The sequence below is a fragment of the Rhea pennata genome, chromosome 5 (genome assembly GCF_028389875.1).
Source record: "Rhea pennata isolate bPtePen1 chromosome 5, bPtePen1.pri, whole genome shotgun sequence".
Classification (NCBI taxonomy): Eukaryota; Metazoa; Chordata; class Aves; order Rheiformes; family Rheidae; genus Rhea; species Rhea pennata.
The window spans coordinates 12,634,994-12,655,254 of record NC_084667.1 but is presented as its reverse complement, the minus strand read 5'-3'; the positions used below and the strand labels follow the sequence as shown (position 1 = coordinate 12,655,254).

At 38.3% G+C, this 20,261-nt stretch overlaps 1 protein-coding gene across 3 annotated transcripts in view; it reads left to right on the top strand.

The window, feature by feature from the left end:
• DCAF5 (DDB1 and CUL4 associated factor 5) overlaps window positions 1–20,261 on the top strand; it is a 75,392-nt gene that overhangs the window by 18,084 nt on the left and 37,047 nt on the right. For all 3 annotated transcript variants that reach the window (XM_062577543.1, XM_062577545.1, XM_062577544.1), the window contains exon 5: window positions 3,968–4,097. In XM_062577543.1, the coding sequence (XP_062433527.1) occupies window positions 3,968–4,097 (130 nt within the window). The remainder of the gene's footprint in view (window positions 1–3,967; window positions 4,098–20,261) is intronic.

Below are 20,261 nucleotides of genomic sequence, written 5' to 3'. Positions count from 1 at the left end.
AACATCTTGCTAAACTTAAGCCACAGTCCTAACTGTTTTCATAAATTTGTCTTAAAACACTATTTCTGTATATAGCCTTGGATTAAGAAAAAAATTGGAAATATACAAAACCATTATTTTGATTTGAAAAATTTTCTAAATCTATTTCTGTACTTTCCTGGGACATTGAGAGCTGTTCATGTGCATGACACTTCCCAGTTCTCTTGTGAACTGTGGAGTTAACTTGATGGAACAAAATCACTTTATCTATTGCTTGGTAAAAAAAGAAAAAAAAAATTCTATTTCTGTGGAAACTTGGAGACCTAATGTGATAATGCAAAATAAGCTGAATTACAACTTCATCTTTGTTTTCAAAAACTGAGCTGAATACTGCAGCTTCTCAAAATGCTACAGTCTGTGTTGCGCTTCTGAACTGTGCTTAGATAAGTTGAGAGAGGACTACTACAGCAAGTGAAATTGTGTGTATACCCCATTCTAAAGACCATAGAGCTGAGAGTGGAAACCTGAGTGATCTGTAGAATTAGAGTCTGGTTTCTTTCCCTCAAAGCTAAAATAAAATTGCATCTTTTTTTGTAAACTGATAAAATGCTTGAATTTTTAGCCTCTACTGTTCATAAGGGAAAATTGTTTATGGCACTGAAATCTTCTGATTTCCAGCTTATATGTATTTATATATATTTGAAAGCTGAAACAAGATGTACTTCCTTGTGTTGCAGCAGTCTTCTAGAGATATTAGTGTCATAAGGGCTTTGTTGAATATGATTAACCAGAGCTAGGTCTGTCTTGATAATTCCCCATCCAGAATACTCTGTCCTAGAGTAGGCTTCCTGCTGATGCCGTCTTACCTCAGGCATATTGCCCTCATAGGAATAAAATGAAATATAGTAATATGGCATTCAGTCTACAGTACTGTCTGTTCCTGTGAATTCTGATTCTCTTGTACAATTGTGATACCCCTTATCTCTGTCCCATCTGGGAATTTTACAGAAGCACTCTGAAAAATAGTGCATACACTCTGTGTATATATGTATGTTACAGGTTTTAATAAAAATATCCACATGGTCTCTTCCCTGGAACACTATTGGAGAGACTTATCAGTAACTTCCCTCTTGCTCAGAAGTCCCCCACTAGCACAGTGCACTGTTGTCCCCCCTGCAGCCACTTTCTTACCCACCATGCAGCTCCCTTTGCTAATCCTCATTGCCTGCAGCTCAACTCAGTACTGTACCTCATGGGAAATTAGATTTACCATATTTCCCCCGAATAAAAGGTCAGTTACTTTATCAAAGAAAGCGATCAAGTTAGTCTGATATGACTGTTTTACCTTTGGAAAGTCCAAGTTTCATTTCATCCCTGTTTTTGTATTTTCATAACATCCAAATGGTTAGAGCAGACATTGAATAAAGCTTCCAAATTAAAAATGGCAAAGTGCTCCTTTATTGCATTCTCCTTAACGCTGCACCGTAAACATCTGCCTCTGGTAGGAGAACTACCTGTTGCTGATGGTCGATGTTAACGACTGGTGGAGCTGGACACTGTTTAAATGCATCTGTATGGTTGAAAGTGTTCGATATCATGGGCTGAACTCTATTCCAAATTTTATGAAATTAGAATCCTCTTTCTTTGTTCGCAATTAAATCGTGTTAATCATTGCTACTGCTTTACTGTTGCTGAGACTTTGAATGAGAAGGCTGCACCAGTGAAAACAGTGAAGAAGAGTTGGTTTGGTTGATTTGAAGTTCTTTTTTGGGGTAGCTTCTTTACTTCTCTGAATTTCAAGTAAGGGGGCTTTGCATGCTTTTATGCGAGTCCTGAGTCAGAGTTTATATGTAAGCCCTGCCAGTGTTTACTACAAAATACAATGCTTGTCCCTGAGGTAATCCCTTGTCTACAATGGTATAGTCATGGGAATTGGCACTGTGCCTGCCACTATGGGTGTTGCTTCTGACTGTCCAACTCATTAAAATCTCACAAATAACCTCCTGGTATTAAAAAAAGCTGAGAAAGTAATTCCAGTCCCCTTCTGCTTCTCCTTGTCTTCGGCTGCTGAGTGACTTGCATAGTGTTGTTATAAATTCTCTTCCAGTTCTCATTAGAGATGATGTTGAGCTCCTCCCTTGAGAAACATTTTCATACTCCAGTGTATGAGAGCTGCAATTGTGAAATAAGTATAAAGAACAATAACAAAACTAAATCCCTTATTTTTCATTAATGTGACTTAGCGCCTCATTAGTTTGGATATTGTAATCTCTGTTTAATTGGACAGGCTGAAAGGCGACTTCTGATACCTTGGAAGAACACTGCGGTACCAGGTCGGGCTATTCCTAATCAAGGTGCAAAGGAAAACACAAGTAATTAGTGACAGTGACTTGACTAACTGAATGTGCACAAACTAAAAATGTTTATTTTAAAATAGTAAAGACAACTCTTTCATTTGGCAATTTGATGTTGTTTCAATTTCTCCACTCAGCTAATGCAAGCCAGTGCTTCTCGGTGGGGGCTGCCATTTTAATAGTACAGCATCATATGTCCCAGCAGGAGTCCGATTTGATGATGCAAATATAGAAGGTCAATTTTGCTCTTAAACCTTATTTGGAACTGCTGGCAGATGAACACCTAGTCCTTAAAGCTTTTGAGTGGCTGGCAGAACAAAAGTTTGCTCCTGTCCTTTGCTTTCCCTCTACTTCCTCTAATAACTAGCTGATGCTGGGAGCTTCAGCTGCAGCCAGAGACTGCTAACTGAATGCTAAATGAGAAAGTCTCTGCCCCTGAAAGCTTGTAATAGAGCATAAGAGGAGGGCACAGGACAAGCAAGCACTAATTTTGTCTCATCTGCATGATGGGCAGTGAGTATTGGGAATCTGGGAGGATGGTCTGTGTAAACCTGTTTCGTATGCCTTAATGAGGGATATGAAGAAAGAAAATAATGCACCTTTGTAGGTGCTTGTGAGGCTATAGGTGCCTGCACACAATGACGCAAACAGTAACAAGGTCTCCCAAGCACGAAGGAGTTGCATCAAAGCAAACAGTGAATGGAAAATGGCATCATCCCTGGCTCAAAAGAGACATTGATTCTTTTTTAGTTGAGTGAAAGAATGGTAGTATGCTACAAAAGACACAGATATCAAAGAGAATTAGGCTATGCTCAAAGCAGTAAAGCTAGCAGAAGCGACAGGATAACATGGTCAGCTTTTTCCTAGTCTGCTCTTCTTGGAGGTAGTATTTTGATATAATGAGTGGGGCAGAGCAGCAGGCCAAAGAGTTTGTTATACTACTCAAAACAAAAGGAAGAGAACTTGGATGAGTTTTGGGTTTTTGTTTGTTTGTTTGTTTTTTTAATGTGTGAACAGAAAAGGCTAACTGTTGAAATTGTTAGATGGTAAGAACCCCCTTCTTATAAAGTTGTGCAACCGCTGAATAATGCCTAAAGACATAATAGGCCTATTCTCCCCAGAGCTGGCCATTCTCTTAGAGATGACTTTCTATACAAACTTACCTTTTTTTTTTTTTGTAATGCTTTTCCATATAAGCCGTTGCTACTACAGTTAGTTTGGCTGATCATGAGTGGCTTCAGTTGTACATGGTCTTTGCTAGAAAGCTTTCAGAAGTCTTCCATATAGTCCTTATTAGATGACTGTGTCATCGTGAGCCTTAAGAAGATTCAAATGCTTGATCTTTGTAAGTGGCCAATTTTAAATTCTGGTAACCTTCTGTAAGCAAAATGGTGTCTTGAAATCCAATATACATTCTTATCCATACTTGGACAAAGTTAATGCATATGTGGGTGGATTTTAAAACCTCAGTTTTTATATTGCTGTGGATGTGTCAGCTTTAGAAACGGTTTGAACATGTCTCTGTATCTTCAGATCTTGTTATGCTATTTCTATATTAAGCTGCCAAACTCATTACATCAAACAGTCATATGCATTGTTTGTTCTTATGTCTGAAATCTCAACTTTTTCAACAGAGCCCTTCTGCTTGGCACACTACCCATCAGCCTTTCATAGTGTGATGTTTAATCCAGTAGAACCCAGACTACTGGCTACTGCCAACTCTAAGGAAGGTGTGGGACTCTGGGACATTCGTAAACCTCAGAGGTAAGAGCTGGCTGTCCTGGTCTTGTGCTGTGCTACCATCTCCCTTGGGAGATTATGCCATTCCGTGCCTTTTTAAGTCAAAACACAAAATGTAAGAGAAAATACATAAAGTTACCAGCGATATTAGTAATACCAAATTCTGTAATTTTGCATAATTAACATTCTTTTTCATACATATGATCTAACTTGATACAAAGTAGGGCTAGATCTTTCTCATTAAGGTAAGTGACTTTCTGGAAGCATGTCTGGCTTCACTATTGCAGAGTTAACTCGGGCTGTTGTGTCAAGTTCTCACTATTACAGATAAAACATTGGCTAGCTAATATTGGCAGAAGCCACGGTGGCCACTGCCTGGGTTGCAGTTTGTTTTTCTACCCAACTCAGTTCTTAATGGCTGAGACTGGGAATTGCTGTCAAGTTAGCTTTTTACTGATTGAGTATCGTATATCTTTCTAGACACCTAGATAATCGGTTTGGCAGCATGATATGCCCCCAGACTTCTGTAGGATTTTGAACAAATTTTCAACCAAAAGTAAGAGGCTAAGTTTGTAGTGTGATGTGTGGTTAGACTGGGTTGTAAAGTACGCGTACAATGTCTGATACTGGAGTTTGGCATGCGGGAGTGATTAAGCTTCTGTTGAAGCCTTTTTTTAAACTTTCAGGTTTTAAATGCAATTTTGCTTTTTGATCTTAATATCAGAAAAATTTTGAGCAGCTCAAGTAAACATGTATTCACCCCACCTTTTTCTCAGCCTTTATGTTTTCATATTTTCAATTGCAAATGTCAGCATAGGAAGAGTAATTACAGAGAAGTGAAAGGAGGAGGAGATAGGTGGCAGTGTGTTTACAAGACAGTAGCCTCAGCTATTAAAATTTTCTATACTGCACACACAAAGACTATATGAACAATAACGCTGGTACAGTGGCATAAATTCTACTAATAAAAATTCCATGTGGATGCAAAGTCCAGATGAAGTCTTTAACTTGGACAGCTACATGAAAAGGGGTCATCCAGTATAGCTGGACAGGTTATACAGGGCTAACAGGAATAAAAAGAGGAATCAGCTATCACTAAAAATACCAGAACTGACTCTAATAAATGCAAGAGTAGATCACTTGAGTAAGGAATTCTTCTCTTACAAATCCAGTTGCTTTCTGGAACTGAAAATAGAGCTTTTTCTTGTTTTGTTTTGTTATTTTTAGCTCTTCTTCTTAAGACTTTGATCTCCAGAAGTTTCTTGGTTTAGATACTGATGAGCTGTTGTTTGGGGAGCAGCAGCAATCAGGACATAGAATACCCTGAAGATCCTCAAGCTAGATGCCATCCTGCCTTCTCCCTCAGCCTTAATAAATGCAGGGCTTTGGTGTGAGCTTGTTGGGGGCTTGTGTATGCGTGGTGTAATAGTCTGTGTTCACACATCTAAGAACATAACGTTTTATGTGTATCGTGATTTTGTTCTTTTTGATTGTTATCCTCTAATTGGTAATACGTCTTGGCAAGTACTTTAATTTCTACTGGTTTAGCATCAGTGTGAAAGACGACCTTTGACAAACACTAATTCTGTAATCTTTTTTGAATGGTGAAAGGGAAGGTGTAAGGGGTGCCTTATATAATCATGTCAGGATCATCCCCAAGGCTTTGTCTAAATTCAGTTAGTGGAAGCTTGTATGCTTTTATCTTGTGTACAAGAACAACTCCTTTCTGATCTCAATCTGATCAGGTAAATTTTCCCCATTAACAAGCTAAAAGGTGATGATTAAGCAGATAAGAACAACAGATCTTGTAAATACAATGCTGAGCTTCCTAGGTGCATAGGTCACACAGCTTCTTCCATGCTTAGGGGAATGCTGTTCGTACAGCTCCCCCTTACAGCTGGGCATGCACTGTGCACGCCATACAGCTGATCCCTGCAGAGCTGAATTTTACAGCATTTGCAGCTAGTAAGTTAGTGTGGTGCCTTGTGTAGGAGAGGCATGTGCTTCCTGCCTCCACAGTGCTCAGAAGAAGTCAGGTAGTAAGGAGCAGGCTGTAATCAGATTAAATGCTGTAGACAGATATTTAGAGACTCAGGCTGAGCAAGCTGTAACCTAAAGAAATGCAGGTGATAAAATCCTGCCTTTAGCTGCTGTTCTTCTGGGATAACTATCAACTTTCCTCCTTTATATGACCGGAGATGTGCCTGTAGCATGGTGAGAAATATATCATTGGCTGTGAGAAAGAAAATGGTATAAAGCAGTCTGGTGCCACTACAGTTTGTTCCCAAGAAACTCTTAGGAAAAAGGACTTTTCAGTGAGTTGTGTGGATCTGGCTGGTGGGCTGCCAAAACGTGAGTTTCTCATGTTTAACTAAAGCAGACTAGATTTTGAGGGCTTTTTAAATTTTATTTTTAAAAGAACAGAGCATTTGCCAAAACTCCCACTTATCTCTGCAGATCTTGTTCACTAATCTAGAAATGTGAATTTTTAATTTTTTTAAAAGCGTCTGGGGGCAATTTACTTTGACTTATGAGGAAACAAGTTTATTAATTTGTAGATCAGTTCAGATGTAATCCTAGCTTCAAACACAATGGCAAAGGGAAGCCAGAATTTAGATTTTTTTTCTTCTATGGGTTATAGTTTGTTATAGTATCTTCTGGGAAAAGTATACTGTGAACTTAATTATTCAAAAAAAAAAAAGTCTTCAGGATGAAGTAATCCACACAGTGCTGTAAGTACTTGTGATGGACATTACGTAGCATAGAATTTAAGTAAGTTTATGTACATTTCTCCATTCTTATTCATATGAAAAGATAAAAAAAAAAAATGTAACACCAGGTACCAACTGTACCAGAAGCCATTTGGCTAATAGGAAATTTAATAGGGAGATGGGCTTAAGCAGGCTTAAATTCTCCATAACATAGGGATAAACAGGAAGCTGCCTGTGTAATTTCATGCCAGAGCACTAGTACAGCAGAGAATGGCTACTGCATCAACTGCTCTTCTCATTGGCAATGAAGCCTGTGAATGGTGGAAATCTTTGCTTTTCTGCAGGTTTGTCTCTGTTTTATACTGTCATTGATATCCAAGAGGATGTGATACTGCTTGAGGTGTGGGGAAAGATGGGTGGAACTGAGGTTTTTAGGTGGGATGGTGTGGAAGTATTAACTTGTTGGAATTGTTGAACAGAGCAGTACGTAGGGACAGTATAAAATAGCTAGACCTGCTTATCCCTTCTCCAAGCCTATCTTTTTCTTTCCACTGCTAGGCATGAAGCTCACTTCTAAGAGGCTGTATTTAATGCCCTCAGCAGTGGAGAGATTCCCCCCCCCCCCCCCCCCGCCTTCAATATTGATGTAATCTCACAGAATCCTGTGGTGATCATGGGAGTTCTTCAGCCATATCATTCCAGCTGTGGCGCTAGTAGAAATGGCAGGTCAGATAAACTTTAGATATGTTGTCACTGGTCACTGTGGTGGTGAGGTTATGACCAGGGTTTGAATGTACGGAAGGAATGGGAAGAAGTGTAGATACTTAGATCTTTGCTTTGGATTACCAAAATAGAAACTTCTAGTAAGTTACACGGATTGACAGCACTCCTTTTGCTTTACTCCAGAAAAAGTGAAATCGCTATCAGCGGTTAATAAGTCGGGGCTAGTAAACACTTCATGTAAACTGTTGATGCAGCTCTGACTTCCCAACTGCTGCTCTGTTCTCTGTCAATTCTCAGATGAAAGAAGACTATAATTGGTGATGGCCCTACTTAGTTTTTTTCCATAACTGCATACTGGTCCTGGAAAACCTTCTGCTGCTCCCCCACAAAATCCAGAAACCAAATGGAAGTCTGGAATTCTGAAGAATAGCTGCTTGGAGCCAATCGTAATACCGTAGGAAGCAATACTACCTCATAACACACATTACAACCAATAATGCTGCCAGAGTAATGCTTTTTGCAGGTGTAGGTGAAGTTTGATGAGCCTGCAGGATTCAACTGGCACACATGGTTTGAAAGGGATAAGGTTTAATGTTAAATTTTTTGCTTTTAATCAAGCAGAGGCTCCTCATCTGAGATACAGAGTGTGTGGGGTTTTTTTTTTTTTTTTTTTGATGTTTTCTTTTTTATTTTTTTAGCTTTTTTAGCTTGGTATGATGCACTGTTGGACAAAGGATGATTTACCATAAGCGTAAGTTATACAATATTCAGTAGAATATGGCTATCTTATTACATGCAACTTTAAACCACTAGCTCTAAATTTTCAGGGGTATTTACTGACCTAATTGTTTTCAAAGGTCACCATTTTGGGATGCTCAGTTTGATCAAAACATTTCAATAACTCAAACCATGGCTAATTGTCACTTATGAAAATTCAGATTGAGTATCTTAAAGGTAGACACTTAGAAATATTACTTTCTATTTTTCTGTTGTTTTTGTCTTCAATCTGGAGAAGTCAAAGTGCTTTTAAAGAACTTTCAGCTCAATTCCTGTAATTTACTGAACCAAGCATCCATACTGGTCAGATCACTTAAGTGAATAGTGACTATATAACCTCATATTTATAACCTCTTGCAAGTCCATGGGTCTGGGAGTGAGGGGAGGCAGAAGAGCTTCTCTTCTCTTGCAGAAACCAGAAATAAAATGACATCCACAAATGACATCTTGATGCCACAGGGATAGGATTGCAGTATAGCTATTTAGCAATATTATGGCAATGGATGGGGATGCCACCTTGAAAATCCTGTCACCCCAAAACCTTCTTGTTTGTGTTCCTCCTTCTGTCTTCTAAATGAGCATGAATGCAAGAGCAGCCACAGTTCAGTGCAGAATGGATGCAACTGTTACATCCAAGGATATTTAATTCCTTTGTCTGTTCCTTATTAGGCAGGGTGACAGTGTTAGGCCAACTTGGCAAGTTGGTAATGTTTTGGGTAGTATTAAAGTCTTGAATGGAGTCTTGATACCCTAGTATGTTAGGGCATTAAGAATGTTTTAGTCCAAAATACACCACTCTTCTCTGTTTGGGTTATAAAAGAGTTTCTCCTTGCCTGCTGTTAGAAGCCTCCAGCCAGGAGAGCCAGTGTACCCACATCTAATCAAGTAACACTAAACACCTCTTCTAATTACAAGGAAATATTTTTAGGGCTAGAAAAGGGTCCAGATTATGAGCAGAATTTATTCATCTACTCTGATACTGGTTAATTTTCTGATGGGAAGCTGGGAGTGCTTTATACTCAACTACTATAGTGGAAGAAGGTATTGAAAAGTCAGCTGTCAGCTTTCCTTGACACATGTAAGGAAATTGGTGGACATTTGCACAAATCTGAATTCTGAAAAATTGTTCTCATTTCAAATAGTCTTAATTTGATTAGTTTTGCTAACTGAGTCAGGATACCCATCCAGATTTAATTAATGCGTTCATCTTCGTTTGTTTTGCTTTTTTTCTGAAGCTCATACCCAGCTTGATATCCCTTCTGGCTCAGAATCAGTGCAGCAAGTGAGTCTCCCTCCCTTTCCTGCCTTTGTACTAATAGGATCTGGATGTGATGTGCTGGCTTCTCGAAGATAACACATGAAGCACTGTTAAAATAGAACTAATTTAAGTCCAGCATGATTATGAGTTGACTAGTGATGCTAGAACTCCTGTTTTTTCTACTTTATAATGTGTTAGTATTGCTGATCTTTTTTTTTTTCCTTTGGGTAGATTTTAAACTGAAATCAGTTGCATTGCTTGTTCTTTAAAAAAGATGCCTTGAAATCTTAAATGTGTTCCTGATTAATGAGGCTGTTGTGAGGCCCTTATGCCACTAGATGGGGTCTGAAATCCATGCTTTTTTGTCTTTTTTGCAGGTTTGCATATCTGAAACTGTCTTTACAATAAAACACTAATATGTATTGTTAGAGAATTGTTGAGGGCAACTCTTCATGTCATTGTCACATAAATATTCAAAGCAGTAACTGTTTTCACTAACAGGTGTTTTTTAGGTACTTTTATATTCCCCATTTTTGCTTTTCCTCACAACTTGATGCCCATCTCTTTCCTTTTCCTGGAATAAAAAGATTGCTTTTTCCCCTAAGAAAATATGGTAATTATATCCATAGTTTGTTCTTTTTCTATTTGAACTTTTTTCTTTTCTTTCTTTCTTTTTTTCCCCTCTCCTATCTCCCTATCTCAGCTAATCTGGAAGCTTTTGAGATCAAAATAGTTACTGGCTTGTGTTATAAATGATGGCCGCATATATTTTAACCAGTTTTCATACTGAAAATGGCTGTTCACAGTAGTGATTTTGTGTTGTGTTCGTGATAGGAATGTTGAACCTGTACTTTTTACACAATGCGATTCATTTGTGTGTCCAGTTCAAAGGTAAAAATGTTAAGTCTTGAGTCAAGATCAGGAATAAGCGTTGCTGTGCTTTTTTTTTTGAGACTGGAAGGGCCTATCTCAGAGTTCCCAGGTCCCTCTTCCTGCTGTGTCCGTTGTGCTAGTTCTGTCATTGACCTGTTTTGAGCTGGCTTGTCATGCTCGCCTACTAGAAAACCAGCATGGCAGAAGCTGGGTAGCTTTCTTATGGACTAACAAGCTGAACTGGGTTTCAGAAGAGCCCTGTGATTAGCAAAGGTGATGCCAGAGGAAAAAAAGGGGGCTCTTTAAGGCTGAGAACAGGAGAAACCGATGGAAGCAAGACACATTGAATGAATATTTGTGTCTCAAGAAGTACGTTATTTATTGAGGAAACAAATCCTCAACCTGAGGCTAAGGAATACCTTATGTTAGTTATCAGTGAATCATCTAATGATTGGCTCATTAGATGCTAACAGGTGAAAAGTTATTCCCTGTACAGTATAATTAGACTCAGGGACCTAGTGGGAGAGCTCTTCACCTTAACTTACTGCAGAATGTCAGGTTTTGTTGATCACATCAATATGTAGGGAAGACTTTGAAGGATGTGTGGCCAAACAACTGGTTTACAACCGACCACATTCTCTCTGCTGGTCTCCCTTCATCTTGAATAGAATATTTTTGGCAAGTGCTAACTGCTAGATGTCATTAGTCATTGTACAGCGACGAAAAACAATCGAACTAGTAAATTAGGGTATTGAATGCATAACTTCTGGTTCAAATCTGTTGGAAATCACAGGTACTCAGTACACCTGAAAATCCAGCTCTTCACTCCTAATTACCTTTCTTTATAGTTTCACTTGTTTCCATTAGTTGGCAGCCTATTAAAGACCTACTGAATTATTACTTTTCTTGTTTCTGGATCTAGTGTAATGGTCTCTGCCATGTCACATAGTACAGCATTTTCTTCCTACCATCAGTGGTGGTACTTCTTGAACCACAGGAGTCATATAAGTGGGATGTAGAAAACAGTTGTGATTTGTTTGACGCTAGTCTGCACAGACTGTTTTCATAGCTTTAAAATTGATGGAGTGTTATTTATTAATAGAATCCTCTGCAATAATTTTTTCACCCTTTGAAATGTATAAGGCTCTATTGTGAAAAAGGTACTATCGTACAGCTGTTAAGTCTTGCAGCTGAGTATAAACAAACTTAAACAGATATCATATATATTCAAAATTTTTATTTCCACAAAGAATAGAGTATACAAGACTTCTCTGTGTGGTGAAGGAGTATAGAATCTCTCTCTGTAGTCATGGTAATCTAAGGACACAGGCAGAAGTCTGTAGGTGGTTTACATGAGATGGACATGCTGACATGTAGTTGGAGAAACTAGATGAACTTACGGGTTCACAAGTTCTTTGTCAGGTTTGAAATAGAACCACTAGCTGTGAGACCTGGGGGCCATTTGAGAAGGTTTTTCCAGAGTTTAGTTAGATGCGTGTCAAATAGACCCTCTTGGTGGCAGAGGGGTAGTTAATCCCTCTGGAACAGGGGGATGGCTTGTGGTGTTGTGTGGTGGTTTTTGTTTGCTTGCTTGCTTTTCCTTCTAGTCAGGTGGGAGTGGAAGTGGAGGAGAGGGAGGTGAGGAGTATTTGCAGCTGTGTGTCTGTTCCACAGGTGATATTCATAGACTGTGGATCAAAGGACTTTGGAGAATGTGTGATAGAGGGGGAAAATGACACAAAGTCATAAAACCAGAATCTCAGCTGAATCCATAAATTCAGATATCTGACAATTGTCAAGTTTAATTTCTAGGCTCGTGTCTGGAAAGTATTTGATCCTTAAGGATCAGATCAGAAGAATTCAGACAGCAATTATTTTGTGAGGCATGTTCATGCACTGACAGCTGAGTGTTATTCTTTCTAGCCTGCCTCTCTGAGCTCATTCTTATGCATAGCTGTTGTCTGGTTTATTTAGGTATTACCAAAAAGGTGCCTGGAGTGTTGGCTGAAGCATATTGAGCTTCTGGAAATGCAAGTGTGGGATCTACTATTGTTAATGGCTTTGTTCTAGGGGGTATTTAACAATTTAAATCCATTTCTTGTATTTTGTACCACAGTCGTCTTCTGACGATGAGTTCAGTAAGTTTTGGGGCTGTTCAGAGGCTAGTGTTGGTGGATTGAGAAATTTGCTTTCAAAATAGCATCTTCAGTTGTAATTGTTTAATGATTTTTCCACTCTTGTTTCCGATAGGATGATTCATGATCACTGCAAGAGTGGGGTGGCAGGAATAAAATGTGGCGGTTCAAGTTTTCTGCTTATTTTTTCCATTTTGAATTTTCGTATAAGGGAAGCAAATACTTACCACTTCTAATGCACATGCTTTGGAATTGCCAAAGCCCCTGGAGATGGGCAAGAAAGAGCCCTCTCTCACTGAATCGGCAAATGCCTCTTTAATTATTTCAGTGCAATAAAAAAATTGCTGGGTGTTTTCTGTTTTTTTGAGACCTTTGCCAGTCCTGCTCTGAGCAGAGCACTGTACTGGTGCGTGCGGGAAAAATGTATGTATCTTGGCAACCAATTTTCATTGTCAAGTTTATCAGTTCACTCCTTTCCATTTCCAGCTGAGCCATTTGTTGTGAATTCTGACTATTTTTATGCTACTTAAACTAACTGTCATTCAGCTAAATTAAAATCTGACAAATTGTAAGTGCTGTTTAAGCACCCAGTATGGGTCAACCACACCGCCTTAAATAGCTCAAATAACTATTTATCCTCTCAGTTCAGGAAATATACCTCACCTCACACTTGTAACATCCTCATCTGTTCCGGTTCCGTGCTACTGGGGCACATCAACTGACTTGCATGTCTTAACCTAGAATTTGATGCTTCTGACCGCATCTAATTTGGTACAGGTACCCCACATGACAGAAGCTAAACTAAGATATTTTTCCCTCTATTTCTTTTCTGGGATTTTTTCAAAGTCTTTTTTTTTTTAAACGTTATGAAAAATAAGTTGATAGCTGAAGTTGGACACTGAATGGAGATTGAATTGTTCATTTATGGAAACCTTCGAGATGTGTTGAAGGAACTTTGAATGGTGGTAGTATCTAGGTGTGTTGTTCTTTTAGGGTTATCTTTTTTGGATTGATTTTCCTTTGCATGGAACTATAATTAAGTTTCCAAACTGTTCTCTTCAGTTTTTAGCCAAAATCAAAGGATGACTTTGGTGATGGAAACATCAAAGATAGTCTCTTCTGTCTCTCAAGTAGGGGCTACTGAAGATAGGGAGTACTTTTGAATAAACCTTTCTGACTTTGGGCAAAGACAGAGCATTACAATCATTTGGGCTTTAGTCAGCATCTTAACTGATGCTGATGCTTAACTGCTATTTCTGCTGAACAGAGCTTTTATATATTTTTTTTTCATGTCTACTTGTGGTTGCCACTTTAAACCAGTTGATGCTGCTTTTTCTATTAGACAAAAGTGCTGCCTTAAAGTTGTAAAAGATGTATATCATTGAATTTATTGACAAGTATTTTTTCTCTGAAGCAAGCCATCTTTTCTGGTACCAATGTGGGCACCAACTAATAGGTAAACTGGAGATACTTGGAAAAAATGTGCAAGTCTGCTGGATATTGCCTCTTACTGAAGTACTTGAACTAGATGCTGTAGTCTCTCTTCTCCACCTTCATGGTTTGTCAGTACTGTAGAGTTAACTAGTAGAGCACCATAAAAAGAGCCCCCTTACTTGACTTCTGTTTTAGATGTACATGTTCTTTATCTCATTTGAGTCCTGCTTTATGCCTGACCTTGTTAGCCCCTCTTGGGATAGAGAGTTTAGCTTAGCTTTTTTTATGTTTAGGCTGGTACGCTTTCTGGAGTAGAGTGGATTCAGATTAGTCCACTGATGAGCAAATTGGGAGTCTTTGAAGATTTTTCTGAGGAAAAAATGAAAGATGCTGATTCTGTCATCTCCAGACTTGGTGATCAGACTCACAACTGGGTTTTGGAGTACAGAGTTTCAAATTGTATAATGAAAATGTTTAATCGTAGGTAGTTTCGTTTCTGTTCTCAGATGGGGTTGTTGTGACTTCTGCACAGCTTTTTCTGTCTTAGTTTAATAGAGTTTTGTTAAACTTTAATTAAATAAAATCATAGCATCCTTTGCGGAGTTAGTCAACCCTCCATTCAATGTTTGTGGATTTTCTGACTTGAAGATCAAACTATTCCACGCGTACCAGCATCCCCACGGTAACATTTGGTTTTAGCAAAACACATTAGGCTAAGCACTGTGCCTTTGCTCTCCAGCCTGGACCCAAAAGCAGTAGTGGTATTCAGATTTATAATTCTAAAGAGTAAATGTAGCTTCATGCAGCAAATGAAGTCAGGAAACTTTCATTTTGTTTCGCAATATTTGGTAGGGTCTTTTCACCTCACTTGCACTCAGTTTTCCTTTATCAAGGAGTGAGTATACTGCCTACTTAAACATCACAATGTTTAGTACTTTTTGCTAGTTTTGAGATTTCTCCGATCTACAGATCTTTCCAAGGCAAGAATTTAAAGTGCAAAGTGCTAGCACTGTAATCCAGATTTTAAAATAAAAAAGATAAAATGGTAATCTGTTATTAAAATGACTTTGTTTTTTTTTTCCTTAAGGAAATAGGGCTATGGTCATATAAGTTTTGTTCTGCTGACTTTTGCACTTCATTTCAATGAATGAGAGAATAGAAAGGAATTACAAAAGATACCATTTTTTTGTAAGAAATAGGTGACTGGATACAGGGGAGAGATCCTCTTAGTTCTCTTTACAAGGAGAAGTCTAAAACATTAGTTCATCCCTTATACTAGACATGGGGAAATAGTCTTTGAAACCTAAGTCCGAGAGGAACCAGTGAACTCAATTTGACATTTTTTTTTTGTGGAATCACATTTAGTTGCCTTTATGTGGCAGTTTGCATTCCATCCTGTTAAAAGCCAAAAATTTTACTGTTTTGAGACCAGAATGCGCTTTTACAGGAAACATCTTAGATCTCTCTGCTTTTCATTTCAGAAGAAAGGCTAACTTTATTGTTGCTGCTCTGTTAAATTTCATTAAAGCTAGCAGTTTGTATAGCTTTGGTAAATAAAAATACAAGAAGCTTTGGTAGAGAAAAGAAGGTATGTGTTTCTTGCTTGAGTGAGAGAATGACGCTGTTGTTCAGCTTTCCTGATGCAACACAAGAGCACATGTACAATAGGTGCTTCACAGGACTGCAGCATTGCTTCATCACTGCTCTTGCACAGACACCTTAGTGTGAGAATGGAGTTTACGCTTGGTGAAGAATCATCAACTGCTGCACTGAGATTATCTTTTGAGGTGGCGTTTTCTGGCAGCTATGTATCTTTGTTATACTGGCTTGTGTGTGTGCTTCGTTTTGGAAACAGCTACTGATTCTTCCTTTGGTCTAAAGGTCATCTTCCCATGCCATTTGTTGTGAATTCTGTATTTGGGAACTGGTCTGTACTGTATACTATACATGCAAATGATAGGGTTGTTTTGGTCATCGTCTGTTAGTCTTTAGCTGATATAATGGCAGAGATAAGCTTTAAGTACTAAAAAGATAAAAGTAATACAGATGTAGGGGAGAGGTGTTTATTACTTTCTAGTACTCTAATTTTCCTCCTCAAAATAGTGAAATATTTGTGGTTGATGTATCTGGTGATGCTTGACATTCTTTAGGTTCCGGATTCTGAAATAAGTTATCAGATGAAAAACTCTATTTAAAAAAAATAAATAAATTATTGCTCTACTGGTTGGGAGAGAAGGGTGAAGCTTCTGTTCACCTTAGAGCTTCCTAACCAAGAAAGTCTAATAAGGATGGGTATTCCTTTTTTTTTTTTTTTTTTTTTTTTTTTTTTTTTTTTTTTTTATATATATTATTTTCCTTGCTTCTAAGCCTAATGGTAGGGAGCAGAAGAAAGGAATGCTGTATTTTTGCTTGTATGGATTCCTCATTGTAGGTTCCCTATTTCTTCTGGTCTTGATAGATGGCAGTTTATTACACCTGTGTGCTTCTCTTTGAAGGAAGGGAAGGTGTTGAATTTTGCTAACGGTAAAGACCCTTTATTTTATTTGGTTATTTTTAAAGTCAAAAAAATATAGCATTGAGAAATAATAAAATCTTGGGTATGGTTATTGTGGGTTTTTTTGTTTGTTTGTTTTATCTTAAGACAATGATGGACTTCCTTCATGTTTGCTTGTGCCTTTGAATATTTATGGAGGAAACTCCAAGCACTTTGACATGAGTGATCTGCTTTTCGAAAAAAATGTCTTGAAAATTGTGGAAGGATTTTAATCTACCCTTACAATGTAAGACATACATGTTTGCTACTGTGTTTGCTTTCCTATTGCTGATTAATTTTGCTCTGTCTAAGCGTTTGCTCTAGACTACAGAACGATTGTATATGTTCTTACACAAAGCAATTCTCTTTCAAAAAAAAAAAAAAAAAAAAACTCACCCTTTCTGTAGAGTTTTCCAGGCTGTGTTCCTATTTGCCAAGTTTCATTCCAATTCTTTTTGCACAGTTAGAAGTTCCTGAATTTAGTGGTTACAGAAATGCTGACAAACACAATTGCATGCAATGATATGTATTAGTTACAAGCATTCACTTCATTTTTTTTCCTTTTAAGGTCATTCTTTCATTAAGTTAGTTTCACACACTGCTGTTTATGATGGCCACACTTTTTCCCTTCCTTCCTTCCTTCCCCCTCTTAAATGACTCTCATTTCCCCAGGATAGTGACTGTACTGAATTCACTGTCAGATTTGTAGCTTATCAAGAGTCACTGTTTAATGGTTCAATTTAATGCTGTCATGCACACAGCTTTATTTTACTTCTACCAAGGCACTATGATCTTCTTTTAGTTTTAATGGCCACTGTATGTTGCCAAGCTAATGTTTGAATAGCCTGGGTTAAGCTTCTGTTACTAATCAGGCAGTCAGCTTTTCCAAAAAGGATGAAACACCTCCTTTGTTTTAAGGAGGAGGAGAGGGGAAATGGGGGGAAAAGCTTGCTTCAGGTATAGACTTTTCCTGCAGAGGAAGCATTCAAGTAGTGCAAACTCTTTACTGCTGTGAGACTCCTTCTTCCCCCACCCCACTAGCTGCCAGTAGGAGCAGAACGGATTTATTTACATTAGTGGTGCTACTCTTGGATTGAAAGCCTCCCATTGTTTGGCTGAACTGGTATTTAGTTAACACTTGAGTGCTGCCTCTATGCAGCATATCCAACTACGGAAATGACCATATTGCACATAACTGTCCATTCGCTCCCTCCTCAGCCTCCCTCCAGCTTCAACATGTGTGTTTGGATTTTAATGTTCCATCTGTGGACTAAATATTTCTCTTAATCATACAAAATGACTTAAAAAAAAAAAAAAAAAAAAAAAAACTTCAGATGTGTATGTCTCTCTGTATTGCCTCCAGAGCTGGTGGGCAACATCAGCATTCCACTGCTGCCTCAGCGAGCCAGATTTGGAAGCAGACTAAATCCTAGAGAAGTCTGGGTCTGGATGTGTAAAGATAATGCTTGTGGTAGAAAATGGGTGCTACCTATCACGATCAGACATGCTCTTTTAGGAATGTCTTCAGATTTCTCACTAGCTGTCATGGTTTGGGTCTTTGAAATGGGAATACTAAGTCTGATGCATTAATAAATTTTTCAGAAGTACAAAAAATGCCTCTGAAATTCCTTGCAGGGGAAGGCTGGAGTGTGAAGTAAGGAGCAGGCAGGAGTGGCAGTTCTAACAAGATCAACATATCCAAGCTTGTCTGCACTGCCCCAGATATTCCTGCTTTAAATAAATAAATCCAAAGCTAGTACTAGCTGAAGGAAGAGAGCAGCACCGTGATGTGATCTGAAAAGTAGAAATAGGCACTTTAACACGTAAATACTTAAACACAGCTTTCCCCTTCCTACCTTCCAAGCCTCCTTTCCCCTCCTGTCTTCCCCTCCCCCTCCAAAAAAGTGGAAACTCTAGTTCTGTAGTTTTGAGGCTACCTTGGCTCTAAAACCATGGGAGGAGGAGCAGATTAGTCTGCTCTACTGCATGGTATAGGTGGACTTGAAGCTTTTAGAGCTTCTTGATTCAGACATCCTCTTCAGCATTACTGAAACATTATTAATGGTTTAATACTGTCAATTTCCTGCAGTTTTGATGGAGATGAAATGATCTAGCAGTTGTCTTAGACAAATTTTTTTTTTTTCTAAAGCCAATTTCATTGTTTTGTGATCAGCTAAGACAGGATTTGTTAATGCAATATGCTGAGGAATTGAGGTTCCTCAGTACTAGGTACTGCTACTATGTGTACAGCCTCCACTAAGAGGCAGAGAGACTTCTCAAATCTCTTTTTGCAAGTTGGGATCCTAGTCTTCCAGCACTGTGGACCCATAAGCTACCTGCTCCGATGTCATACTTATAATCACCTCTCATGCATTTTCTTCTAGGAACAGAGAAAGAGAGAGAACAAGTCTTTCTCTTTTCTGTGTTGATTAGAAAATAGGTATCTTCTAAATATCAGCTCCTTCTCTCAGTAGCTCGTTCAAGAGGAACACAGTGAAGGTAACCTTCAGGCAGAGTTCGGTAAATTAAGTTTGCAGGAGACAGAGTGAAGCAAGCAGGACACAGCAAGGTGGGAAAACACAAAACAGTGTCTAGTGCTTCGTACAGCAAAATGCTGAACTTGGGGCTACGGAGTCTGATCCTGGAGGCAGAATTGAAGCAAATGAGGAAGGTCAACAACATGTTGCTCTTGTGTATGAGTGGTAAGCAGGTATTTTAGCACTTCTTTCCCTTTGAGCCAAACTTAGCTCACTGCACCTATTTTATTTTTGTTTTTTTCCTCCCAAGTTTGAGCCAAACATTGTGGTCAAGGAACAGCACAAGCTGTGTTTCCATTGCAAGTCTGGCTGAATTGTATGGAGTTGAGGGTATGAGATAGGCAAAACTGTGGGGTTTTGAGAAGTCTTAAATATGTAGCTCTTTTGTTCTAGACCTCTTAAATGCATATATGATCACGATCACCAAAGTTCTAGTCTTTCAGTAATTTCTGAAGTAAAATACTCTTGTAGAGCTTGTTTACTTAAAGTTGCTGAAATGCAATATGGAATTCAACTCCAAAAAGTGTTTTGTTTGATAGCTTTGACTGCTATAAGAGCCTAATAAAAACATCTGCAAAGTAGAATGGAAACTGGCTTAATATTATACTACTATTACTATAAAATGTAATTTCAAAATACTTCAGGCAGGGCCAAATAACATTAACCATGGAAACTTTGCTTGAAGGTTGGAAAGGTTGGGGCATTTGGAAGGCTTCCTCATTTTGAGACAGGAGAAAATTCTGGGTTGCATTAACATTGTGGAAGAGAATTTGTAATGAGGAAAGGGGAGGGGGGGGTCAGTTTTGGTGCAGAGATGACACACATCTTAAAATTAAGAATAGAAATAGAGGAAAAGAGAAAATGCAATTAAGTGACAAAGGCAGATGATTTCAGGAGAGAATACTAGAAAGGACTGGGAAGATGAGATGACTTACATAAGCATTAATGCCATGAGAAAAAGAATCTAAACAGTTAATTTTATAAATTTAAAATAAATCTGTGAAATACTTCTGAAAAACTTTTAGCTAAAAGTTCTGGACAATATATTAGGTCTGGTTGGTGTCTGTGTGTAAACAGATGTTCTCATGGAGAATTCTTATGTTTTTGTAGAAAAGATCTTTCTTTGCCAAAAATATATGTGTTTGTTTCTTGTGTGTGTGTGTATGTATATGTACACACATATACACACACGTGTGTGTGTGTATAT